At 43.2% G+C, this 27,526-nt stretch overlaps 2 protein-coding genes across 5 annotated transcripts in view; both read right to left on the bottom strand.

Moving 5' to 3' along the window:
- Bmpr1a (bone morphogenetic protein receptor type 1A) overlaps positions 1–4,856 on the bottom strand; it is a 90,577-nt gene extending 85,721 nt beyond the window's left edge. For all 3 annotated transcript variants that reach the window (XM_051206820.1, XM_051206819.1, XM_051206821.1), the window contains exon 1: positions 4,682–4,856. The gene's annotated coding sequence lies outside the window, so the exon portion shown is untranslated. The remainder of the gene's footprint in view (positions 1–4,681) is intronic.
- Positions 4,857–26,867: 22,011 nt separating this feature from the next.
- Ldb3 (LIM domain binding 3) overlaps positions 26,868–27,526 on the bottom strand; it is a 58,228-nt gene continuing 57,569 nt past the window's right edge. For both annotated transcript variants that reach the window (XM_051206892.1, XM_051206893.1), the window contains one exon: positions 26,868–27,046. In XM_051206892.1, coding sequence (XP_051062849.1) covers positions 26,957–27,046 — 90 coding nt within the window. In that variant the 3' untranslated portion in view covers positions 26,868–26,956. The remainder of the gene's footprint in view (positions 27,047–27,526) is intronic.

Raw genomic sequence — 27,526 nt, 5'->3', positions numbered from 1 at the left:
TGGTGGCATACACCTTTAATGCCAGCATTTAGGAGGCAGAGGCAGGCAGATCTCTGTGAATTCAAGACCAGCCTGAGCTACAAAGAGAAACCCTGTCTTGAAAAACAAAACAACAACAAAAAATACTAGTTGAAAAGATTGACACACATTAAAATAATTGTTTAATTAGAAAAATTCAAAGACATTTTTATGTTTACTTGTTTGTTTTTTGTTTGTTTGTTTTAACAGACTATCGTGTATCCAGGCTGGTGTTGAACTTCGGATCCCCCACTGCCTCCATCTCAAAAATGCTGGGCTTTTAAGTGTGTACCACCACACCTGGCTTATAATTTACTTTGAAAAGCTAAGTATAAGCTGGTTATGATGGCAGGTAGCTGGATTCCCAGCTACTGGAAGGAAGATATTCATCCCAGGAATCTGGGTCCAGCCTGAGCAATACAACAAGACCTTGTTCCTTAACAAGAACAGAATAACACACAGTAGACTCTCCTTTACCATGGGATTTCACCAACCCTGGAGTAAACCAAAAAAGAGAGACACATAGTAGAATTTAAAGTGGAAGGGGGAAAACTACAAGAAAACCAAATAAACACCAAATAAAGTATTTTATCCCATCATGACATGGAATCTATGGCTGGCCAAGAAACTGTGGGCTCTAGGGGAGAAGTTAAGAACTTTTGCTAGTACAAAATATTTTGCTAGTACAAAAATGTCTCTTAATGACTTATTGGTCTGCCCATAGATAAGACCATCTCTCAAACCTCATTGGAGAAGCTCCTTGCAATAGATGGCAATTAACATAGAGCCCCTCAACCAGTGAGTGTGCAGAGTTGAGACTAAAGTACTCAACACTAAAGGGAACCAACATATCACATCCCTCCAGGAAAGTCTCAAAGATCTTGTAAAGACTGAGGTGGTGGACAACTGCATATAGAAACTCACAGTGGCTATGACAGCATACACAAGACCTGTACAAACTCAAACCAGACAAAATCCCTGCATGGGGGTGAGGGGTGGGCATGAAATCCCACCAGTAGCTGAGGAGCTATTGGCATTTGATGGTTATTAAGAGAGGGAGTAAGTTTTATTTAAGGGTGTGATCCCTGGTAGACTGATCATACTTCAGGGCAGTAGAGGCACTTATTTTTAATCCTAGCACCTGGAAGACAGAGGTAGCAAGCAGATCTGAGTTCAAGGCCAACCTAGTCTACAGATCAAGGTCCAGGATAGCCAGGGCTACATAGAGAAACCTTGTCCTCTAGGGTGGAGGATAGATCTGGGAGCTTGGGGGATGAATACAATCAAAACACACTGTATGAAATTCTTGAATTAATAAAAAAAATATTTTTAATTCAAAAATTATTTCTGGGAAACTCAAGAAATAAATTCTTGGGGGGGGGGATATGAAATATAGGGCTAAAGTGATAGCTCAGAAAGTAAGAGGTCTTGCTGTTCTGTTCTTACAGAGGACTGAAGTTTGCTTACCAAGACAGACCATGCAGGGCTCACAAGTGTCTGAAACTTCAGCTCGGGGGAACCCAACACCCTCTTCTGACCTCTCTGGACACACACATTCACAAGCACATAAAAACCCACACAAAGACATACATGCATACAACTAATTAAAATTAAAAACAAATCTTGAAAAAAAATGAAACTCTAAGATTCACACAATAGAAATTTTACACAAATCAATAAATATTAAATAAATTGAAAAGTCTTCTCCAAAAAAAGGATCTAGACCTAAATATATATGCATGCCAGCCATTCAAGGGCAATAACTCCAGTCCAAACTGCTCCTGAAAAGACAGCAAGAAGGAAAGCTACCCAATTATTCTATAACTACTATAATCCCAAACCAGCACAAACTAAGACTTGTATCAGAATTGGCAAGAATACAAAGAAGAGTCACAGTATCAGGAAAGAAACCAGGATCTATGAATGCTGGCTACAGACTAGACTTGGGAAAGACTCGGGAGAGAATTGCTCTTGATCCATTCATTAACAGGATAGGTAGCACTATAAGGCAACGGCTAAGGAAGAGTTCATATGAACTAGACTACCAGGTACAGTTTTTTTACATAAAGCAACCAGAGGCCTCAAGTTCAGAAGGCAGATCAGGATTTGAGAAATAATCAAACAGAAAAAATTCTGAACAATAATTCAGAGGAGGGCCAACCAGATGGCTCAGCAGGTAAAAAAAAAAAAAAAAAAAAGGTGTCTGCAACCAACCAAGCCTGATGACCTGAATGCCCAGGACACACATGGTGGAAGGAAAGACTCACCTCTGCAAGCTGCCCTCTGACCTCCAAAAGTGTGCCATGCAGCATACACACAGAAATAAGTGGAATAATTCAAAGGACTTAGAGATATTTTTTAAAAAGTGGTGTGAAAAATGAAACCTGGAAAACATTTAGAATACTTAGGAGAAAGAAGGAAGAACAGAGATAGAAATCGGGCAAAAAAAAGAATAAAGCCATCATGTCACAGAAGCCTCCTTTTCATCTAATTCTTTCTCCCCTCACAATTGTGTCAGGATGCAAAATAACATTTTAGGGAAATCTTCCTACATTCTCTCAGCAACACCAGCACCAGGTCGGGTCTCCACTCTAAGCTTCTATAATACCCCACACTTTAATTATCATCACAATTACACTTAATTATATAGAACTCATCCTTCCACATGTCTCCCCCACTAGATGTTAAGCTCACGAGTATAGGACTGTATGTGTGGGTGCCCAGACCCCACCCTTAGTGGGTCAGAAAACAGTACATATTCCTCCGATGAAACATATAGGTGAATGAACAGCAAGGATCCGGTTTAAAGATGTGGCGTACAGCTGGGAGTGTAGCTCAGTTGCAGGGGCTTCCTGAGCAGATACCTCGGGACTCAGAGCACTGCTTGGATCTGATTAGACTATACAGCTCCTTCCTGAACTTAAAATACTGTCAACACGGCCTCAATGCAATGTATGGTCACCGGTGCCCAAGGAGGAAAAGTAAGTCTCTTCTTGGCAGTCTCTCCAGGAGAGATTACAGATGACTGTATTTTAATTTTACTTCAATTTTGCTCTATTTTGCAATTTCTCTTTAACGACCATGTATTACTTTTGTAAGAAAAAACTTTAAAATGTTAATGATTTGAAAAGGAAATACAACACTGCCTGAGAGACTAGCAAAACAGTTTTGTTGTTGTTGTTGTTTTTGTTAATTAAAGGATCCTAAATACATGTGTACTTTTAAAAACCCCCAAATACCAGCCAATTCTACATAGCCAGTTCGAGGCCAGCCTTAGCTATATACTGAAACTCCGTTTCAAAACAACAAAAAACGAAACAAGATAACAGAGATAATGCTCCAGTATGTAGGAAAAGGGGATGAATCAAGGTGTTAACTAGTAAAGTGGCTGGGATCCTCCAGAAGGAAAGTAGATCTGAGAAGGAATCCAAAGCAAAAAGCACCCGCTGGTTTGAAAGGGCTCCACCGAGAAGGGGGGTTGAGGGGGAGATAAAACAACAGATATCGATTAAATTAAAAAACGCATTCCAAATTTAAGTCTGCCTTCCATAAACTCTTGAGTTCCTACAGAAGTGTTCGAATTTTAGTTCTGACTCTAAAAAGCTAAGATAAATTCAACATCCTTTTAGTTCAACTGAGAGCAATGATAAGCATTAAGTTACCTTTTGCTTTATCTCCAAGTTTAATTCCCCTCACTAGCAAACACAAGTCGTTCACAACTGAAGCAACACGGGATTTCATGCATAACTGGAAAACGCTCTAAGTCTTTGCACAATTTGCTTTTGTACGAGGGCCATACCCTTGAATACGACGTCCCTGGGTCCAATCCCAGCTCACTAAGTTATTTAACCTCTTCGTCTCGGTTTCCTCCTCTAAAACAACAAAGAATACAATAACCAGAGTTATCTTAAGAAGTAAACGACGTGACATGAATGCTAAGCTCTTATCATGTCCTCAGAACAGTTTGTAAACGGTTTAAAAGAGAAAATCGGCAGCCCCTTAACCAAATGAAAAGATCGATCGACATCGCGACGAAGTCTTACAAGTCACAAAACGCCAGACACTAACACACAACGTTATTACTTTTCTTCCCTGACTCTTTCCTTTCTCTCTCTCTCTTCCTTTCTTTCTCCTTTTTCTTTGCCAAATCTTCCCGCTAGGAGACTGGGAGGGGAGGGGGGTATACACGCAATCCAGAACAAAGTTTTCCGAAATCGAAGTGCACAATCACAACAGACATGGCAGCGGAGGCCGCGCAGAACAACAGGTGAACCAACTCGCAGGGACCGAAGGAGAAGCCCGGCGCCTTCCCGCAGCCAAGTTGGGCGGACGGGCCGATCACTTAGTCCGGCCTCCACCCCCGCACCGAACACGCTTCGTTCTCTCTTTTTCCAGCAGAGTCCCGAGACCCAGCCCCAGATTCAGCGGCGCAACTGTGGAGCGGGAGCAGAGCGCCGTTCCCATTTAAGGACTCCAGAAGCGTCCTCCGAGTGGTGGGAATGCGAACAAAAGGGCGAGCGCGGCCGGCCGACCGGGCCGGGCCGGGCCGCGGGGCCGGGGTCTCCCGCAGGCCCCGCTGAGGCGCGTCGCGGCCCTGCCCGGCACCGCCACCGTCGCCCCGAACTCCGCCGGCCCTCCCGCACTCCGCAACCCGCCAACTCACCGGGATCCCGAGAAACTCATCCTCCAGCGCTCGGCGCAGGCGGGCACGGACAGCCGCGGGGCGCCGGGGCCCGGCTCGGCCTCCGCCCTCGGCGCGCAGCGGCCCGGGCCCTGTCGCCCCTCGCGCGGCCGTGCGATCCTCGTCTCGCGCGGGAGCCCGAACCTCCCTCCTCCCTCCTTCCCTCCCTCCCTCCCTCCCTCCGCCCTCCTCCTCCTCCGCGCGGCCGGCGAGCAGATTCCAATCTCTGCCGCCTCAGCCGCCGAGGACGCGAGCTCGCGGGGAGGGGGGAGGGGCGGCGCGTGGGGGAGGGGCGGCCCGGGCGAGAGGCGGCGGCGCGCGCGCTCTCGGGAGCACCCGCCAGCTCTGCGCGCGCGCCCGCCCCCGGGGCGCCGGCCCCGCCCCGGACACGAACGGAGCCGAGAGCTCGACGGAAGTGCCCGAAGGGCCCGAGGAGCCCGGCGCCCCTCTGCCGGGAAGAAGGGCCGGCCGCCGGCACGGGGGCGCCAGGTTGCCGCGGGGAGGGGGGCCGCCCCTTGGCGCACGCCGCCGCCGCCTCCCGCGTGACGGAGGGGCTGCTTGGACGAGGCTGCGGAAAAGTGGACCGTGCGGGCACAACCCCTTCTCGAGCCGAAGCTCGCCCGCGCTATGTGCACGTGAGAAGTGGCGGACTTGCTCCGAAGGCACTGAGACTCCACGGTGCGGGATCGGTTGCCAGTTCGGGGTTGTCGTTGAAAAGAAACATGTTGCCACACTGCATTCATTACCACCCCCACCCCTACCCCGCTCCCGGTGTCTGGTTGTGGCTCCCGCGGAGGGACGTGGGGGTGCACGCGTTCTCGGGAGCACGCAGCGAAAGCCGCGCTTCGGCCCCGGGGTCGGGGCGCTGGGGTAGCTGGGCTCTGCGGGCCCGCGAATTCCTGGGGCGTAAGATAAGGAGCGGCGGGAGCCGGCTGAACTGAAGTCAGCCGACTATAAATACGACTCGCAATCCACCTTTGGCTCAGCCCAGTGACCTCATATACCCTCCCGAGTCCCATTCCCTCATTTTAGAAAAAGCAAATAGCTGTCACTACCTCTTCTTCCTTTTCCTCTCCTTCTTCGTGCAAAAAAGCCGTTACAAGTGTTCGGTGACCTGTTTATGAAGAAAGAAAAGATAAACCCCTTTAAACCAGATGTTAAATACCTAACTTCTTCGGTAAGTCAACAAATACAGTATTCGGTTAATTCATTTTTCTGAAAGAACTTTTAAAATGTCTTGGGAAATCATTTAAATAGAAGAGAGAAGAGACTGTGGCAGGCACACATTGGGGGGGGGCAACTTAGACTCTAAAGTATTCCTTCAGATTCAGCTGAAAAGATTTAAATTCCCTTATATTCTGTTCAAACTGTTTTCTGTGCCCTTTTCTCCTTTTGCCTTCACCTTCAGAACCCATGACTATCATGCCTCCATGATAGTCAACTACATTTTAGTCATGTTCTCTCGTCTTTTTTTCTGAACTCTTGGGCTGTCACAGTTTTGAGTCATTGTAACATTCTCACTGTAATGAAAGTATATTGTGATATCATTGGTTTCTTGCATCCACTAAAGATTCTCACTTTTCCTCCTTGATATTTCTACATACTGCCCCTCTTTAATTTCAAGGAAAAGAGTGACCCTTTTGTTCCAGACTCATTGACCAAAAGTTTTGGCCCCATCCATGTACTGTGACAGAGAAAACCATGGCAAGTGGACCTAGTGTGACCTCTGCAGCCTAATTTGATTTGGGGCTAGAAATCAGCCTATAAGGACCCAAGAATCTCAGGTTGGAGCTTTAGGCTGTCAAGCCTGAAATGCACATGTGGATGCTGGCTGACTTGAGTTACATGTAACTGAAATGATAGCAAAATGTAAGCATCAGATTTTAATTCATATCTTTGCTTCTCTACAAAAGATCCTTTTCAGGTATTTGGGGATGTAACTTGCTATTCTCATGCTCTCCTTAAATCAACTCACCTAGTACCCAGCTTAAAATGGCAGCATATCGCAGCCCACAGCCTGCCTACAGACAAGTGAGCTGAGCCAGGACATGGTTTGCTTTTTGGCTCCTGGCATGTATAAGCATGCCAGCCTGTTTCTCCGGTTTGCCTGCCCACTAAATGAACATAGAGCCAAGAGCCCAAGGAGACATCTGGACACGTATGGTCTGGCCCCCAAAGTCAAAGGCAACACTTCAAGGTTCAATTTAACATTCCATAATGCAGTAGAATTCCTTTAAGTGGGTTAATAGAGGGGACTAGAAATAGGCCTTTTCCTCTAGGCAGTTAGTTTTATCATAGGTCCTAAGAGTGGCAGTTGTTACCTGAACAAATCAGGAAGTATTCCCTCCCTATAGATCATGGCTCCTCCTCCACATGTTATTTTGTTTTTTGAGACCAGGTTTTTCTGTATAATATGTAGCCCTGGCTGTCCTAGAACTCACTTTGTAGACCAGGCTGGCCTTGAACTCACAGATCTGACTGCCTCTGCCTCCCAAGAGCTGGGATTAGAGGGGTGCACCACCACACCCGGCCTCAGAACACTTTTCTAATCACCTATCTTATATCAATACCCCAGATTTTGTTTTCTTTATATTACTTTTTATTATCTGAGGTTTCTTTACTTAGTTTATGACCTGAGCCCCTCTGCCCTGTAGAGTATAAACTCCAAGAGGAGAAAGACTTGTTGGTTTGTTCTCTCCACTCTCAGATCTCAGTGCCTGGCGTTCAGCATTCAGCGTTTGTTAAATGCTCAGCACCTGGTGTTTGTTAAATGACTGAGATAGATAAGCATGGATTTCCTCTGAGCTTCTGAACCTGGACACTAAGACCCTTTCAGTGTGAGAAGGGAGCATGACAATGTGAAAAGGTGAGGATTGGTCAGGGAAACTGTGGATTACATCATCCTTGGTGAAATAGGGACTTCTGCCTTCAGGGATCCAAGTTCAATAGATTAATCCAAGTTAATCCGTCCAAAGTCATTTTCCTGTTGTAAAGATTTTATGAGGTAAAAGGCAGCAGTAAGTCATTGTGGGTACGGAGATAAGAGCTCAGTAAAGACCAGTGGAGGGATGCCCTTGGTAGGTGACACTTAAGTTTGTTACAAACCCAGTATTAAATGGATAAACGTGTTATGTTAAGGGAAGTAGAGGGGACATATGCAATTTTCAGCCTGGACATTACCATATCATTTTATTAATGATACGCCATCTTGGTTTACATACAGTATTTTATTTCTCTAGTTTTTACTTCTAAATAATTTTCTTCTTTCTTTTCTCCATGTTAATTTTGCTTTGCTTCATAGCACTTGTTTTCTATGACAGAAAGATCTCTCCTGGGGGTATCTCTACAGAGTAGCTCTACTTGGCCCTTAGTAGGTGGTTGCTGTTCCTTCCCACCTTAGTTAGAGCCCCGTCCTCTCCTAGACAGAACTTCTGTCTCAAGCACAAGGCCTGGCTTCTGTTCAGTATCTCTCTTCTGTGTTTATGTGGGGAGTCCTGATCCTGGCCCTTGCTGTGAATTGATCCACAGCCCTTGTATGTATGTATGTATGTATGTATGTATGTATGTTTATTGTTGTTAGGGATGGTACATAACTGGCATAGCCTGCAAGAAGAAACTTCCAAAATTTGTTCTCTCCTTCTACCATGTAGAACTCACTGAGCCATTTATTTAGTTTTGAAGCAAGGTCCTAGCTGGCCTGGAACTCACTGGCAGAGGATGACCTTGAACATCTGACCTGCACCCACCTGAGTGCTGGGATTACAGGTTTGTGCCACATTGCCAGGTTTATGCAGTGCTGGGACTCTAACCCAGAGCAGCCTGCATGCCAGTCAAGCACTTTACCTATTAGACTACATCCCTAGCCTGGGCCCTTTTGTATTTAAATCCTGCACTGTCAGCCTGCCGAGACTGCAAGCTTCTCTGTCTGTTGTCAGGGTTCACGCCAGTCCCAGGGTACAGACTGGCCGGGCTATGTGCCTCTAGCTCTTTTCTTCCACCTTCGGTGTTCCTGGCTGTTCTAATCAGCAGTGCTTTCCCTCATTTCCTGGGGCTGGGTATCCTGCTGCCAACTGTTCTCCTAGACTACCACCTGTTGTTTGCTCACTTCTCTGGTTATCAGGTGCTGCTCTCGGGAACTGCAGTTCCTCCCATCCCCGCTCTCACTCAGCCGGGCACAAATTGACCCCATCCTGCTATACAGCTCACTGCCCCACCTTCCCCACATTGAGGGCAGTGAGCTAATGACCTGTTACACTAGTGTTTTTCAACCAGAAAAAAAAAAAAAAAAGTAGGTAGTATCTGTGTATATATAGCAGAAAATGTTATATAGAGGAAATACATATGTATATATACTGGATATACTACAAATAATTTTTGCCTGGTAAAAAATACCCTGGCTTGTGGTTGGGCAGTGCTGATTTTTGTTTTGTTTTGTTTTTCAGTACTGAAGGTAGAACCCAGAGGTCTTGTTGAGGTTAAGCATGTGTTCTACCACTGAGCTGTATAGTGCCAGGTCCTAATCCTTGTTTTCTAACACACTGCTTGGCATACCAGTAGGTGCTAAATATTTATTAAACGGTGACTGTATGACAGTATGGTGTAGGCATCATATATGTTCTTGTCCTCTAATGGCACAACTTTCATTGACGATAGTCTTAATAGCTGCCTCCAGCAGTTAATATGAGACTCCATTTGCTTTTGAAAACTACTTTCTCACTTCTTCCAGACAAACATAATCCTGTATTTAACCAATTACCAGAACCTGCTCCTCTAAAGTGTCGATTATTTTTATTTAGTTTGCTGTGCACCTTTAAAGCGGGTCTTCCTCACTGTAGCCTGAGCTATACTAGCTCACCTCCTACGTGGTTGTCCTCTCAGCTAGACATGCCACTTTTTCTAGGCTTCTTCTAGTGAAACACCACATTCCCAATAAGTCTAGAAACCACTGCATTGTGACGACATCTGTTAACTGTGCTCCAAAAAAAGATCGTGTATCCTAACCGTCTAATTGTGAGTAGGTGCTTCTTCACCTCCCAGCTAGGAAGCCTCTCCTCCCTAGGAAGAGACAAGCTAAGGTAGGTCATCAAAATACAAATGCGTCCACACCTTTGCCTCTGCTAATTCATTGTTTTCAAAGTCCAGCTGGAGGAGGGAAGAAATAACAGACTGCTTGCAATAGACTGTGCTTTTGTCCCCCTTGTTTCCCTCACCCCCATCCTCACACCATCATTGCTGTAGCCTAAGTGCTGAACCCAGGGTTGCTAGGTTACCAAGGAAAGCACTATTCAAATTGCCTTTCATGGCTGGTGGTGTCCAGGGTTTTTCTCTTGTTCTCCCCCTCCCCTTCCTTCTCTCCCCCTTCCCCTCTTCCCTCTCTCCCCTCTCTCTCCCTCTCTTTTTCCCTCTTTCCTTCCTTTTAGACACATAGTTTCCCTGTGTAGACCTGACTGCCCAGGAACTCAGAGACCCTGCTTGCCTCTGCCTCCCAAGTGCTGGGATTAAAGGTGTACACAGAGTTGGTTTTTGGGGTTTTTTTGTTTGTTTGTTTGTTTTTTAATAACTGTACATGTAACAAACACCACAAAAGTACTGTTCCAGTTATCATCAGAGAGCCTAATCTCTGTGGGGGGGTGCGCTCATGCGTGTGCAAGAATGAGCATGCACTTTGCTGAAGATCAAAGCCAAGGCTTTCCACACCTGTTACATATTTCAAGCAAGAATGTGAAGAGAGACACTCAAAAGCTAAACAAAATGATAAGGAGACGGAATGAGGATTGTCCAGATTTGATAAGTACATGTCTTAGACTTGTTTTGAAATATTAAATAACAAACAAGTACAGCTATTAAATGTTAATCAAAGAAGTTGTTTTAAAAAAATGAATTTTTAATTGCTTAATACTATGTACCTTTTAGGATAGTTGGGGAGATGTACTTAAGCATTTAATTTTCTGTTACAAAATAAGTGTATGCATAACTAAAAGGAAATCAGGACAGAGTATTGGGAGTGGTCTGAGTGGAATCCAATGCATAGCTCCTATTTTCTACAGTTTTACCTCATACAGTGGGCAATAACACTTTTATAACCAGAAAACTTGGAGCTAGAGAAGTGGGTAGCTCACAGTAGAGGGCTTACCTAGCGCATGCAAGGTCCCAAGTTCAGTTTGCAGCACCAGAAAATCTAAAGCAACTGGTTGAGATCCAGGTATGGTGATGTATACTTGTACTCTCAGAAGCTGGAAGGTGATGGTGACCTGAAGTTCAAGGTCATCCTCAGATACATACAGAATTCCAGTCCTCCCTGGGCTACATGAGACTATTCAAAAGAACAACGTCAGAGCAGTGAGATGGCTCAGCAGTTAAGAGCACTGACTATTCTTGCGTACACATATGCATGCAAAATACTCATACATAGAATAAAAAGTCTTTTCTAAAAATTGTTTAAAGAACAAAACAATAATAGTAATAATAACTTGTTTTAAAGAAGACTGGGGAAGAAATGAAAATAACAAGCTTCGTATTTGTCTTAATGAAATTAGAATTCCATATAAGATGTAATTGAAGCTTCCATGTATTTAACTGATAGGTTTGTCTTCATACCAAAAGTTACTGTTGTTCTTTCCATAGTAGCAAAGATATCATTGATTATAGAATACACCATTATTTTAGATTTTTTTTAATCTCCAATTAAACTACAACACATCAACAAGTGGAAGACATTGTGGTTTTTAAAGGTTTTCTAAAACATGCATCTACAAATGAATGACATACCGTGTTTTGATGCATCTAGAAGACAAAATAATAGCACATAGGCAGTTTGGAATGAATGTTGAGTTTTCTAGGTTTTTAATGTAAAATCATTTGTTTAGCACAATCCCTAAATAGCCACAGTATGAATGTTGAATCACAAAAAAAAAAGCAGTACAGTTGACTTCATATAAACATGTAAAACAAACAAAAATGAGTAACTTATGATTCAGTCATATAAAGTTTAGAAGAAATACCACCATCAAGTCAGTCACATGTTCCGATTATATTGCAAATAAAAAGTTAACTTCTGACAGTTGTTTACACCTCCAAATGTGTGATGACAAGAAAAGTTGAGTTTTGGATGTTAGCAGGTTTTTTTATCTTTGGAGAAGTTGCACTAGGCAATCAGAAAATCTCAGTCTGGCAGCAGAAGAATGACTCTACTTCTGTCCCGGAAGCTGAACAATAGTGCTCGTTGCTTATGGGGCCATCAGGAAGAGCCAGCTGTGGATTTCGTTCTAGTACAATTAATTGCTTCCGCTGTATATAAAATTGAAAGAATTGGGTGCTTTAGTGCGGAAGAAGGATATCCTGCTACACAGCTCCTATTTCCTCACAAAGGCTATCACTGAGCTCTTTGCCCTTAATTCGAATGCATTGGATTATCCTGTGATGAAAGACCAAAAGGCTTTTCATTTTTACAGTCTCTTGTCTCCTATTTATTTGGCACCTCCCTGGAGATACCTGCTCTTCTTCCGAGCCTGGCTAATTGCTAGGATGTCAGAAGGTAGTTAATGACTGACTTCCTTTCCACAGACTAATTGTGAGCCCCTCTCCATTTTTACCATGGAGTGTGTCATTTCTCATTGCTGGGTTAAAAAAAAGAAAGAAAGAAAAAAGAAAAAAAAAAAAAGGAAGGAAGGAAGGAAGGGAAAAACCAGTCCTGTCACTGTTTCAAATGACAGATTTTCAATGCCAGTTTTCATTCCCTGTCCACTGTATACTTTAAGACCACTGAATATTTTTGTTGTTGATGTTGTTGTTGTTAATAGATTCCACTATGTAGAATTTCCCAGGCAACATTATAGCCACTTGACCTGAATATGTGTGACTACATAGTTACAAGTCCTCAGGTGCAGTAGCACAAGCCTGTGACCCCTAGGATTTCAGAATCTTCTGTGGGTGTAGTTCAGGGGGGAAGTCTTCTAGCATGGCAAGTACTTTAAAAGCCAAGGCAAAGTTCAAGGCCTGCTTGGGAAGCTTGAAAGTTATGGCCTCAAAGGGGGGCTGGGGTGGAATTGCTCAGTGGTATTAGGACCTCAGTTCAATCCCCAGAGCCACAAAAATAAACTTCTTTTTTGTTTGTTTGTTTTTTTTTTTGTTTGTTTTGTTTTGTTTTGTTTTTGTCTGAGACAAGATTTCTCTCTATAGCAGCTCTGGCTGTCCTGGAAGTTGCTTTGTAGACCAAGCTGACCCTAAACTCATAGAGATCCACCTGCCTATAAAATTAAACATTTTTTAATTAAACATTGTTTAAAGTAAATAAAACATAAGATTAATCTTATCAGTTTAACATTACCTGCTCACATTTGTACCTTCTTTGTAGCTACAATCAGTACTGGACTATGTAAGATCAGTGACTGCCAAGATGAGACAGCATATAGTGGCCGTTTCCATTTTCACTGAATTTCTAATGGGCAGTGCTCAGTGCGAAGCTTTCGTGTATCAGACAAGCAAGAGCTGTAGCAGCTATGCCTCCAGCTCCAGGAATCTTTCCTATAGTTTTTACTAGGAAAGGGGCAATGAGTACTGGCAATAGAGGCCCCTATTCAGTAAACAAAATTTCTGATTTAAATGCTATCTGGAGGCTGGAGAAGTGGCTCAGTGGTTAAGAGCACACACTGCTCTTGCAGAGGACCTGTGTTCAATTCCTAGCACTCAAGTTGGGCAGCTCACAACTTCCCGTAACTCCAGCTTCATAGAATTGAGTGCTCTCTTCTGACCTCTGGGGGAACCCACATGCACATGCCCAGAAACACACATAAATAAAAAAGTAAATCTTTTTTTTTTAAAAAAAAATCCTGATTTCAATTTATATGAAATATCTTTTTTTTTAACCACAATAAACTGTAAAAAATGTTAACCGCAATTCTCTGATAATAGAAAATTGGTCAAAATGCTAAACAGTGGTTGTTTCTGGGCAAGAAGGCCATGATCACTTTTTCTTCTATTTATGTGTGTTTTTAAGATTTTATTTAATAAACACATACTCTTCTTAATTAGCAAAAGTTAAAGATACCGCACCACAGTCATTTTCTTTTATTGCCAACTTCATATTAAGGTGGTTTCATTGAGCACCTGTCTCATTCTGAACCAAATAAGGAGGAATAAGTCATTCTGAACCAAAGTGCTTCTCAAAAACCACTCAAGCAACACTGTCTAACTGAGAGTTACATCTTAGCCCAGCCTAGCAGAAATGACATCAGGTGTCTGGAGCCCTGCTGAGCAGGATGTGAAGAGATGAGACATAATTACCAGTGGTCCCCTCATCTGGCATTTGCTGAGTGTTTTCCAGGACCTGTGTATTTGTAGACTACAATCCAGAGTCCCATAGTTGGGACCCAACAAGTAATGGAAGCATATGGATTCAAGAGAGCTCTGATTTTTACCACTGAGGAACAAACCATAAAAAGAAACCTTGTTTCCTAAAAGTCTAGGCATGATCATACAGGTTTAATTAGGGACAGAAGCTGTTTACAGCAAATTATAAACTGTACAAAGCAGACTTCAGTGGACACTCCCAGGGGATGGCCCATACACCCTTCCCTGTCCTTGTCCAGATTCAACACACACAGCTTGGTGGGGTAGGGTGCAAAAAATGCCAGCCAGAGGTTTCCATGACCAAACCACTCATGGAAAGTCTGCCTGCTCTTCCTTGAAACTGGAAGCCAATCCCATTGCCTCTGCTGCCATTACAAGCAAAAGCAGGAATAGACTTCAGCATGGTGTGGTCAGAAGAACATAAACTTTATAGGGTCAAACTCTGGGCCTTAGGTCCTACTTTTAGATCTAACTAACACACAGCATGTTAGCCTCTTAGAATCCCCATTGCTATCTCTACAAAAAGGAGATAATATGTTAAGAAGAGTGAACATAAATTTGTTAGAGAAAAGTGAGAAAGAAATCCTGGGAGTAGAATAGGCTCCAAAACAGGAATACCCAAGATAAATACTAGTCACCTAATGGAACAGATGCGGGAATTAACTTAGCTAGTACATGCCAGTGGTTAGCATGAAGTCAGTGCTCAATTTTCATTACTTTTCTTTTGCCTTCTAGAAAGTGATTTGTCCACAAGTGTTTATGTTAAACAGGAAAGAAAACAACTGTTAAATGCCTAATAAGCCACACTTCAAATGCAGCCCAGTATAACGCAGTGATTAGCAATTGACTTCGGTCACAGTTTGGGCTGGGATCCAGTTCCTTGCTCCTGCCTTGCTCTGGAATTTTCTCCCTAGGAAACTTTGGTTGCTCCCTACTAGATCATATGGGGTGGAGGCAGGGCAGTTTCTTCTGCCTCTCAAGCAAGAGTCTCTAACACTGAGTGTGAAGTACACAATGTTGCAGAGAACCTTCACGTCCTTTTCTGTAAGAAGTAACAGGGTTGGGAACATCACTCAGGTGTCCGGATGCTTGTGTGGCACATAGGAGCCCTGGGCTCAATCTGCCCACAGTGCAGCATCAGCTGGACCTGGTGCTGCACACCTGTAATCTCAGGAAGATGGAGGCAGGGGTATCAAAAGCTCAGAGTTATCCTCAGCGATATAAGTTCAAGGCTAGCCTGGGCTACATGAGATCCTGTCTCAAAAAAAAAGGTGACTAATAACCTTTTTTTAAAAATGTAAAGAATTTTAAAAAAATATATAAATAAATACAATAAAATTGAAATTTTATTAATTGAAAAACAAGTTAATTTGAAAAACAACTTAAAGGACATGATTGTTTTTGTTGTCATTGTTTGTTTGTTTTTCAAGACAGGATTTCTCTGTGTAACAATCCTGACTGTCCTGGAACTCACTCTGTAGACTAGGCTGGCCTTGAACTCACAAAGATCCACCTGCCTCTGCTTCCTGAGTGCTGGGATTAAATGCATGAGCCACCTTTAAGGACATGACTTTTAAAATAAAACTAATAGATGGAAAAGAAATTTCAGAACTGGTGGAGTCCCTATAGCACCTTCTGTTGCTTTTATGGCTTCCTTCCAGGAAAGCTGCAGAAACCTTTGCTACTATGATAGTGAAACTATGGCATCACATGTCTGTTTCCTCCACCAGCTCCCTCTGAGGCCTCGCTGAAGTCTTATTCACCTCAAATTAGCAATCACTTATTTTTTTTTTTTCCTTCTTTCTTATTTTTGCAGTCCTGGAAATGAAACACAGGACCCAACACATGGTGAGTTGGTGCTCTTGAGCCATACCTCAGCTCACTGCCTACGAATCCTCATGCCTGGATCATAATAAGAGTCCAGTGAATGGAAACCAAACTCACCTGGCTTCTGCCCCATGTTTCCGATGAACATAACATTTCCACTAAAGAGAGGTACAAGATCTGAGACTGAGTTTCTAATGGAGAGAGGTATTGTAGGGCGAGGCATTGAACCAGCCTGAACCTTGGCTTAGGGTTGTAAGATTCAGTGGGAAAAAATATTAAGTGCCAATCCCCAAACATGAACAAGGAAAATATACTATTAAATAAGAATAATATGTGTCTTGTATTCCTAGCTACTTGTCAAAGGCTGAGACAAGAGGATTGTATGAGCCTAGTTAAAGGCCCACCTGGACCACAAAGAAAATTTATTTTCTGTCCTTTAAAGTCACATCCTGGTTATGAACCTACAAGCTATAGATACATCTAGTTATTTTAATCATTTGAAGCAACTCAAAGGGACCTAACATCTGTGCTCAGATCTGAGCCACTGCCTGAGGGTTCTGTGGTACTCTTTCTCCATCCTAACCTCCAACCTAATAATGCATCCCTTTTGACAGCTTGCCCTTCTTAGCATTACCATCACATCCAACCTGAACTTCTCAGACAGGAACAAACCAACTAGAAGGTGGAGAAAGACAACCATTTGTGTGGAGGTGGGAGTTGTGGAAGTGTTTCAACCTCATCTCCTTGGGTAATCTGATTTAACCTCTCAACTCCAGGGCATGTCTTGGTCCTGGCTCTAAGAACAGCCCTGAACAGGTATCGCCAGCTTCTAACATACAAGAACCAGGGAATTGGGACCCCAAAATGGGTGGGTTCTTCATTCTTGAGGCCTGGACCCAGAGTAGCTTTACATGGGCGCCTTGTTTTGTAAGGCTGAGTTTCTGGTCTAGGTCAAGAGAGGAAGCTAGATTGTAATCAGGGGAGAGAGCATTCCTATGTAAGCATTTCTGGCCATTTGCCTAAAGGGATTTCAGGACAGAAAGACCTAGAAAGCTGTAATTCCAGTCTTTTGTTGCTTTCTCCCTTTCTTATTAGAAATGAATACTCATGTTTGATTTTGTTTCCTCCTCTTTCTGGGGACAGAGTTTGAAGCAGGGTCTCATCCTAACCCAGGCCAACCTGACTCTTACTGGGTAACCCAGGCTGACCTTGAATTCAGAGGGAACTTTCTACCTCAGCTTCCCAGGTTCTGGGCCTGGTGTCATGAACCATCATTCCTAATACTCCATTCTTAAAGACAACCCCACCAAACCTTGATCCCAAGCCAGAAAAATACAGTACCAGCAGGAGTGGGCTCCGCAGGGGCTATTGAGAGGTGGTCACATGCTAGTTAGACTGATCACCATGGCTTTCCTTCCTTCTGACCCAGACTCACACTGGTGACTCTGTACCCACTTTTCTCCAAAGGCAGCACCTGCAATTGCTTCAGTAGGGGGAAAGTAGTTGCAGGCTCTTGCCAGAGTCTAAAAATGGCTTGGAAATAGTCTACATACCCTTTTGTTTATCACATAGCTTTGAACCAGAACTAGATAAAAAGGATAGACAATTTGCACATGGCAGAGAATTCTAAAAATTTATGTAATAAAATGCTTTAGTTTTTGAATAGAATTTGTTTGTGAAAAAGGAAGTAGGTTCTCAGCTAAGTGACAACAATGATGACATTCTTTTGTGTTTTGCTTCCAAGCCTTTCCAGTCTAATGCCTGTCTGTATCTGGAAAAACCAAAAGATAAAATCCAATGAAAAGACAAAAATTTTAAAGCACAACACAGCCTGCCTACTAGTGTGCTCCACATAGCATTCCTCACAAACTGCTTCCTGTGGAAACCAGTGAGAGGATACATAAGCAGACAGTCATTAGCTAGTGAAACAGTGTGGGGGTGTTGGAGAAACTCAGAGAAGTGGCCACCACAATGCTGTTATGAAGGCAGGCACACAAGAGATGGGGAGACCAGACCAAATGGTCAGTGGGGCACTTGAAGGCTCTACCTCAAACAATGGGAAGCCTTATCTGATTGCCATGCAGGTCCACTGAACAGATGGTCAGATCTGTTTTTAGAGATGGTTGGAGGAAGCAAAATGGACACAGATCAGTTAGATCAGTAGAGGAGAGCTGTCAGAAGGCAGGATCCTGAGGATGGAGAGAAGACTGACAGGGTCAGGAAGTGCATTTGGCAACCTGGAATAATTACTGTTTGTCGGTAAGAATCACCGTGGAGAAGATAGGAGCTAGGATAACTCCATAATTCTAGTTTCAATGACAAGGTAGAACCTACAGTCCACAGGAAGACCGGATACTCGGGCAAAGTAGTCTGGGAGGTAGGATAGGGGCTCAGCCAGAGGCAGGTGCAGAACCCCATTTGGAAGGGATGTAGGACAGCAGGGCTATGTGGGATTTGTCTGAAGAAATGCAGGCACACTTCTTTGCTACACTGTGTGATTAGAAACGTGGCGTGGGTAAACTGAATGGCAGATTAGGAGGGCTTCAAGTGCCCCTGCTATCCTTGTTTGGTGATCATTATATTTCTGTGCATGTGCATGCGTGCGTTTCTTGCAGTGGTAGAGATCAAACCTTTTTGTATCGAGCCTTTTATGTATTTGCATCACTCACTGAACAACATTCCCTGCAAAACCACTCCCAACTTAAAGAGGATCAAGGAAGGTTGGCTCACAGGTAAAGTATTTGTCATCAAGTCTGACAACCGAGTTGCAGCTCCGAAACCCACACACTGGAAGGAGAGAATTACTCCTACAGGTTGCCCTCTGAGTCTACCTGTACCTCCCTCTCTGAATGAACAATTAAATAAATGTAATAAAAACGGTTTGTTTTATTTTGAGACAGGGACTCACTGTATAGCTCTAGCTGGCTGAAACTTATTGTGTACACCAGGCGGGCCTTAGCTCACCCCTGTGAGGCCGCCTCTGGCTCTCAAGGCTTAGGATTAAAAGGCATGCATCACCTGGTTAAATAATGGTGATGGATAAAGGGAAATTTATTAAACCACAGAAAAAATAGTCACGGAGCCTTGGGAATGAGTAGACACAGGAGGCTGGTGGAGCCCACCTGCTTGGAGACTGTCTTTTCCAGTTTTTATTTCTCAATGCCAGTTGATTTCTTCTCTCCTGCTGAAGATGTTCTTGAACTTCTATTGTGACCACTAACGAGGAAGAGGCTATCACTTTGTAAGCTCCAGTATTGTTTGTTTGGTTGGTTTTGGTTTTTCAAGACAGGGTTTCTCTGGGGTTTTAGAGGCTGTCCTGGAACTAGCTCTTATAGACCAGGCTGGTCTCAAACTCATAGAGATCTGCCTACCTCTGCCTCCAGAGTGCTGAGATTAAAGGCATGTGCCACCACCGCCTGGCTCATGAGCTCCAGTTTTCACATACTCTTAGGAGGAAAGATTCTGACTTTCCTGCCTCAGTTCACAAGCCCACTTCTTGAACCAGTTGATGTACTGGGAAAAAAGGCTAGGAGAGCACACAGTCATTCCTCCACCTAGTGAAACAAGTGGGCATCAGTTGACAGCAGTGGGACAGCCAGATGAGGCAGGGTAGCAAAGCCCCGACATGTGAACCTGAGGCTCCGAGAGAGGCACAAAACAAGATGTAGACATTAAATGGCTCAGAAAAGTAGTTGATTACCTTAACAAAATGAATGCTGGCCTTTATCCTGCAACCGAATCAAGAGATGAACTCATTCATAGTCCTTAGTCTCAGATAACCCTTCAGCTGCATTTTGTAGAGGTGTAACTAGGATTATACAATGGAGTTCACAGTTGAAAAAAATCAATGGTTCTTAAAAGAAAGCAAATCTCAGAACAGTACACGTAGTGTGATTGTAATGAAGTAAGACCTGTGTGTGGGAGTGTGTATAGACAAGCATAGATCTGTGCTTCCCACACATCATACCCTCACAACACTGCTGTCTCCCCAGGCTTTAGCTGACTGCATTCCAACTGTGAGAGATCCTTCACATTCATCTAGGGCTGTGGAATAATCCTTTTGTACACTGTGAAGACATGCTGCTCTCGTTGTTAACAAAAAGTTGATTGGACGATGGCTAGGCAGGATTTTCAGGGCAGAGAGAATGCTGGGGAGAAGGGGAAAGTCAGTCATCGGCCCTGAGATGCCATGAAATGCAGAGCAAGCAGGATGGGAGGTATGTAAATGAGATAAACCTCTGGCAGCACAGAGATTAACAGCAATGGGTTAATTTAAGTTGTAAGAGCTAGCTAAAAACAAACCTAAGCTATAGGCTGAGCATTTATAATATTAAGTCTTTGAATGATTATTTGGGAGCAGCTGTCTGGACCCAGAAGCACACTTCTTCCAAGTGAAATGCTTTAGAAGAATAAAATTCTTGCATTTATCAGAATTCAGGTTCGTTTTCTTGTTGTCAATCATTTATTCCCTCCCTTTGTAATTAGCAATTTTCTTCAGTGTAGCCAAGGCCCACTATGCCTTGCCTCTCCCTACCTATGTTCTCAAGCCTTGTGTCCTCAGGATTCCCGTTGCTTCCCTTATGTCCTTTACCATTCTTTTTCCTTCTGGCTGACCTCCATCCCCAGACTTTAACCTCAGAATGGTCTTTCCTGATCACTCAATCAAATGCTTATGGGCTGGCAAGATAGCTTAGCAGGTGAAGATGCTAACTGTGCAGTCTAATTAATGATGACCTGAGTTCATTCCCTGGAGCCTGAGCAGAAAACTGCATCTGTAACTTCAGCACCCTGCTTCAAGCTGTAAGCCAGAGACAGGGTAGTCCATCAGAAGCTCCCAGGCCAGTTGGCCTGGGGTGGCCAAGAACAACAGGATAAACTTGAACTTCTGGTTCTCCTGCCTCCATCCCCTGAGCGCTGAGATTACAGGCAAATGTCACTATACTCCCTTTCTACATTGCTACCGCTAGAACCTAGGGCTTCATGTATGATAGACAAGCACTCTACCATCATCCACTGACATCCTCAGTCCCTTCAATGCGGTCTTTACTTGTGATATTTTCAGTTTATGAGTTTACTGGCACATAAACAATATACATCAAGGAGCCATCTGCTGCCCAGATTGGATGAATGGAGCTCTGAGAAGAAACACTGAATTCTGGACCTGTCCTCGGAAGGCCAATGCTTAGAAAACTCAAAGCAGTATTTTACATAGATTATCCAAATCAGGGTTACATATTCCTATATTTTTGGCTGTGAGCCTAGCCTTTAACAGCTGAGCCATCTCTCCAACCTGAGTTACATAGTCTTAAAAAAAGTATGGAGCCCACTGCTAAGTTTATTTCATCAAGAACTCTTTCTCTATACCTTGTCCTTATCATGAATTCATGGAAGTCTAGCCTCTTGCCATTATTAACCTGGAGAATAGCTTTAAATTGCCCAAATATTTCTTCCTCCTAGAGTTAATCTGACACATGTTACTTCCCTAGTTTGGCTGATTCCAACTTCCTGGAGTCTAAGTTCCTCGAAAGTATATTGATTGTCTATTGAATTCAACAGTCACATTTTCACTGTCCAGAGCAGTCCCCTTGACACCTGGTGAGTGTTCAGTGCATTGTTGTCTTATCCAAAATATGTTTGGGGATGGCTTCCAATCATCTTCAGAGTGCTTCTTCTGGAGGAACATCCTTCTGTAAGCTTTGCTTTCCCCCTGTAGTCTGTCACGGGGCAACTTTGTTGGTGGGGAGCACATGTGACAAGATAGTAGAAGGGTTTAAGAGGACATGGGGAGCACAGCCAATGGCAGAGGAGGGGAAGGGAAGGTCAACCCAAACTAAATGTATATGAACATGCCATAAGAAATCTACTCTGTAAGTTAATTAAAGCTAACAAAATCACAAACATAGGCCATGTATGCATTGTTCAAGACCACCGAAGGTTAGTCGGGTAGCTCTGTTTTTGAGACAGGCTAATCTGGAACTCACTGGCCTCTAAGCTTACCTCTGCATCATGAGTGCTAGGGTTAAAGGTATGCACCACCACCCTGGGCCCTGGTGGTTTTATAGCATTACTGGGATAGGAATTGAGGCTCTGTACCAGGTCTCCTCATCTGGAGTGGGGTAAGGATCCTTTGGGAGAGGTCTTTTTTCATGGGGACGTGTCATCACCAGAAAAGAACAAATATTTGTTTAATGAATGAGTGAAAAAAAGAACAAGCTTGCTTATTTTGTTTTGAGACAGGGTCTTGCTATAGAGCTCTGGCTTGCCTGAAATTCACCATGTAGACCACACTGGCCTTGAACTTCCAGCCTGTCTTGCTTTCTGCCTTTCATGTGCTGGAATTGCAGATGAGACCAACCATACATAGCACAAGACCAAATACTTTTTAATTTTGCCTCCAACTCCAAGTCGATGATAGAAACTTTGATACAGGTTCATGATGTCAAATTCTGACTTATGTGGTTCATATTTTTGAACTATTTGTTATCCATTTATTCTCACTGCTAGTTCTCACAGAAGACTGTGTGTATGGAGGGAGTGGAAAAAGAGCATGAGTGAAGAAAATGTGGCAGGGTTAATGGCTCTGGTACTGGCAATAACGACATTACATTTTGGTGGAAATTTGAATTGTAATTTCTTTAGAAGTTTTTACATTCAGTTTGCAAAATATCTCTGTGGTGCGAATGTCATCACCTTTTTCAGATAAACAGTTGAAAAGAGTCTCTTCTAATATCACTAAAAGTGTATAAAATAGCCTTGATCCAAGCTCAGGTCTCATGTCAAAGTTCATGTTTAGTCTATGGCTTCTGGCTGACTCTATAATGGGTCACTACCCCTCCAGACCTTAGTCTCATGTTTAGAAGGTCCTTGGGGGAACCTCTTAGTCACCTCCAAATTTTATGAGATCTTTATTGTCTATTTAAAAAATTGCTATCACTTTGAATTGCTATCACTACTAAAGTAGTTAAGTTTGTTTTGAGACAAAGTCTTACTATGTAGTCCTGGGTGACCTTGAACTCCTGCCTCTACCTCCTGAATCTTGGGATGGTTTGTAGGGTGTTAAGAACCAAGCCTAGGGCTTTGTCCATGCTGGGTATTATTTTTTCTTAATGCCACTAGGTTTTCCTTTGAATATACTTGGGAAAAAAAAAAAGAAATGAAAAGAATACAGTAACTTTTTTTTTTTTTGAAGCTATGTGGCACAAAATAAAGATGAATCTGTAGGTTGGAGAGATGGCTTGGTGGTTAAGACTTTGTGCTACTGTTGCAGAGGATCTGAGTTTGGTTCCCAGTACCCAAGTCAGACAGTTTACAACTTCTTACAGCTCCAGGGAAATCCAATACCTTCATCTAGACTCTACAGGCACCTATACTCACATGCCCAGACTCACACAGACACATAGTTTAAAAGCAATAAAAATACATTTTAAAGTTGGGCCTGGAGAGATGTCTCAGTGGTTAAGATCACTGTTGCTTTTGCATAGAACCACAGTAGTTCAATTCCCAGCTTCCATATAGTGGCTCACCACCATCAGTAACTCCAGTTCCAGAGGATCCAACACCCTCTTCTGACCTCCAAAGACACCAGTGGTGAACAGACATATATGCCAACAAAACACTCATACACATAAAATTAAAACAAATATAAATTTTAAATATACATAAATTTGCAAATAAAAAACAAAATAAAAAAATCTGGGCAACTGAGATGGCTCAGTGGGTGGTGGCACCTTCTTCTAAATATGATGACATATTCTGTACTCAGAACCCACTCGGCAGAAGGAAACTCCTGAAAGTTGTCCTCTGACCCCTACATGCACACCAAGGCACATATGCTGTTACACTTACCCCCTACACACACACTAAAAATAATAAAATGAAATAACAATTTAAAAGTTAATAGTCTGATCACAGTGTCTGTAGTGCCAGAGGCGGAGGCCATATTGTGAGAACTATATGAAATGTTGGGCCACCAAGTAACTAAAAGCACCTTTGGGAAAATACAAGACTAGGCCTGTTCTTCAGCTTATTAATTCCTCATTTGTGGCCAGGCGGTGGTGGCACATGCCTTTAATCCCAGCACTCAGGAGGCAGAGGCAGACGGATCTCTGTGAGTTCCAGACTGGCCTGGTCTACAGATTTGAGTGCCAGGATAAGCTCCAAAGCTACACAGAGAAACCCTGTCTCAAGAAAAAAAAAATGTGTTATTCATACAACTTTGATTAAATAAAATGATGAAGTTGCTGCTGTGCAACAGAGCAAACAGTGTTTCTTATTCACAGGGCATTTTTGTCTCATACTTTTACTTGTGGCTATCTAGATGTCAGCTACTTTTTTTTTTATGACAAATGAAAGAACTTTTCACAAAACAAAAATTAGCATTTGGGAGTCTATTTCTAAATTTTATTTTACTAAAAGGAATCTACACAGACCCCCCCCATACACACACACCAAAAAGAAAGACAAGAAGAAGAAATGAAAACATGCAAAATTGTTTTGTGCACACCTATAACAATTCTATTCCACTTCAGAAAGGTTACCAAAAAGAAAGGAAAAAGACCCAGAGCAAGAATACTTGGGTTGAAAAGTTCACATTACAAAGACTAGATTGGTAATGCAAACACTGCCAATACAAGTAATTCTACTGAAACAGGTGAGTGTTTATCAGTACATTAGGTTGATGCCAACAATAAGAAGACAAGACAAACTGTATTTCTATGAACCAGTAAAAACCATTTGCTGTCACAAGAAAGCCATGACGTCAACCGGAACGCCACACAGTCTTAATCTTACCAATATGCAGGTTTGCCTTGTGTACCATTCTTGAAACTAGCTCCTTTTCCTGCTACGTTTAAATTGGTTTTTGGCAGTGCTCGGGACAAAAGCTAGAGCATCCTGAATGCTAGGAAAATTCTGTACTACTGGATTACACCTAGCCCCTGAAATGATTTGTTTTTGAAAAACAAGAGTCCTTCATGAATATACATGACTATTAAATATTAAAAAAAAACCACTTAATATAAAATGATAGTGATGCTTTCCTTTGGGATAGTTTGCATTTCTTCTTAAAGAGCCTGCAGAAAATGACAAAATACACAAGAGTGGTGTCTGTGCACATGCATAAAAAAACTTTAAAAAGAGATTTGGGAAACATAATGGTTGGGATTTTTTTTATTTCCCTTCCTCGAGACCAGTTCCTGACCATTTAATAGATACTTTTTCAAAAATTCAACTGCTTAGAATCTTTCTGTTTAGTCAGCAAGCTGCTTGTCCCTGTATATTTGAACTTTCCAAAAACAACAGGCTGCACAAGGCCCTGTTCTGTATCTCTGAACAAATCTCCAGGCTGTCCCAGCAGAATCTGCTCAGCCTGGAGCTTTGCATCAAAAGTAATGAAGGGCTGTTTGGTAGGAGCCCTGTTCCGACATTCATTCGCGCTGCCAGAAGGGGATTGATGATTCCATACTTAGAAAAAGCTTCCTCTTAGGCTATGTCTGACTGGGAGAGACCCTTAAGTAGGATGACATTTACCAGGAAGCCTTAGTTCTCAAAAGAAAAACAGTTTGAATACATTCCTATAAAGCATTTCAAATGTGTAAAGAGGAGGGGAAAAAAAAATCCAAAACAGGAGCAAAGAGAGGGGTCAGTGAGTGAGTGAGTGCCTAAACACTGCTCCCGTGAGAAACACGTCCACACAGTGCTTCAATGCCATTGCCAATGAACATCCTTCCTAACAGTGCTTCCTAGAAGGAAAAGTGACCTTGCCATCTCCAAACCCAGAAAGGAAGCCACTCTCTGTACTTCTACCTAGCTCCATGTATCTGTAAAGGACTCTGAGGGCCAGGTCTATTTCAACAAATATTTTAAATCCACTCAGCTTTTTTCAAAATATTGGCCCAAATGCCACATGTACCTTTTCCCCTCCTTGCAGCAGTCAGCATGATTGCATAAGTGGTGTGTTGCATTTAAAGGAACAAGCAAAGAGCATGATGGGACCTGAAGATGGGCACCCTGCAGCCCATGCTGAGGTTGGCAGAAAGCAAGATCCTCTCACACAGTTGGGTGTGAGAGCCTGTTCTACTGTCCTGTGTTTGACACCATCTCTTTTCTTTCCACTGAGCCTGTCTGAGGGTGGGGATGAGGAAGACATATTTCACCCCCACCCACAACATGAGGAGTAGTGGGTGGGGGGTGAAATACTTGCACAAAACAGTCATGCTCAGGACCCTCTTCAAGCAAAACAAAAGCTAAACTCGACCCAGAGTCTTCTGACACATCATAAAGCAAACACGGGAGAAACCCAATTTCACTTTCCCATGACAATTCAAAAAGGAGCAAAGCCGTCCAGAGACATCAGATGTTTCAGACCGAGAGGGGGAGATGTAGAGAGAGAGAGCTCATCTTTTCTCAGTTGTCTATGGCACTAGCCAAAGACCTTTTGTGAGCCTCTGCATTTGCTCTGTGGTGGCCTGACATCGCTTCAGACGGCTGGACTCCCCTTACAGGTTTCCAGTTTGTTCAACATCTGAAGTCTGATGTGCAGAGGAAACTCTGTGATGCTGATGGCACGACTCTTCCTTTTTTGGTGAAGAAGGCCCAATGGGTCTTAGCTAAGGAGCTCTCAGTGCGGGCTCTAAAAATAACCCCACAGCAAATACTATTTGGCACATCATTGTGTTTGCCAAGGAGCTCTCCAGAACTCTGCTGTGAGCTTTGGATTCTCCATAACTGCCCTGAGCTCTGTCCCTACACGAGTGACAGTGATGAATGAGGAGGTGTATCACTTTTGAACATTGCTTTTTGTTTTTAACTTTTGATTTCTTGGAATTCTTTCCCAAATGTCTGGAGTGCATTCCAGCCGTGGATTAATTACTAACTAGGTTTAGAATCTTCTTTTGGCTTCTAGTCTGAACTACGCAAATACACAATCTGTGTGTACAAGAAAAAACTAAAATTAGACTTCAAAAGGCTCAATCATTTCTCATCCCCCTTCCCCCCGCCAGAAGAAACATCAGCTTCTTTGACTCCTTCATTGTCATAGCAGGAGCAGCCTGGGCCGGGCCCTCACCAGCCACTTTGGAGCCCCTACACGTTGATGGCATGCGCATGCTTTTTGCACAGCGGTTTGTCTTTCTTGGAGTAGAATGGCTGCCCCTCCAGATTCACATGGCAGACCTGGGAGGGAAAACAGAGTGGTGTCAGATGGGATCTTGCAGCAGGGAGGACAAGAGCAAAATATTTCAGACTAGCACAACGTGTCAGACATGCTCCTTGTCCCAGCACTTTAGAGGCTGGTGCAGAAGGGTCGTCGTGAATTCAGGGACTAAACTGGGCTATATAGGGGGGAAAGTCACCCTTTTAGAAAAATGCACTGTTGGACTGAGCTAAGGGGAGAAGCAGCCTGTTTTTCTGCCCCCTGCTACAAAGTCTTCATGACTAAACAGAATATGTAGGTTGAACCATATAACATGAAGACTTCCAGGGGTTGAGGATATAGCCAGTTGCTTGGCAGTCATGCCTAAAGCCCTGGCTTTGATTCCCAGAACCACATGACCAGGCTTGATGAGCATGCCTGTAATCTTAATGCTAGGGAATCCTAACACTAGGGATGTGGTAGGAGAGTCAAAAAGGTCAAGGTCATTTTAGCTGCTTGAA

This window comes from Phodopus roborovskii, unplaced genomic scaffold (genome assembly GCF_943737965.1).
Source record: "Phodopus roborovskii unplaced genomic scaffold, PHOROB, whole genome shotgun sequence".
Taxonomy (NCBI): Eukaryota; Metazoa; Chordata; class Mammalia; order Rodentia; family Cricetidae; genus Phodopus; species Phodopus roborovskii.
Note: the sequence above shows the minus strand (reverse complement) of the source record. Positions and strands in the feature narration are given on the sequence as shown.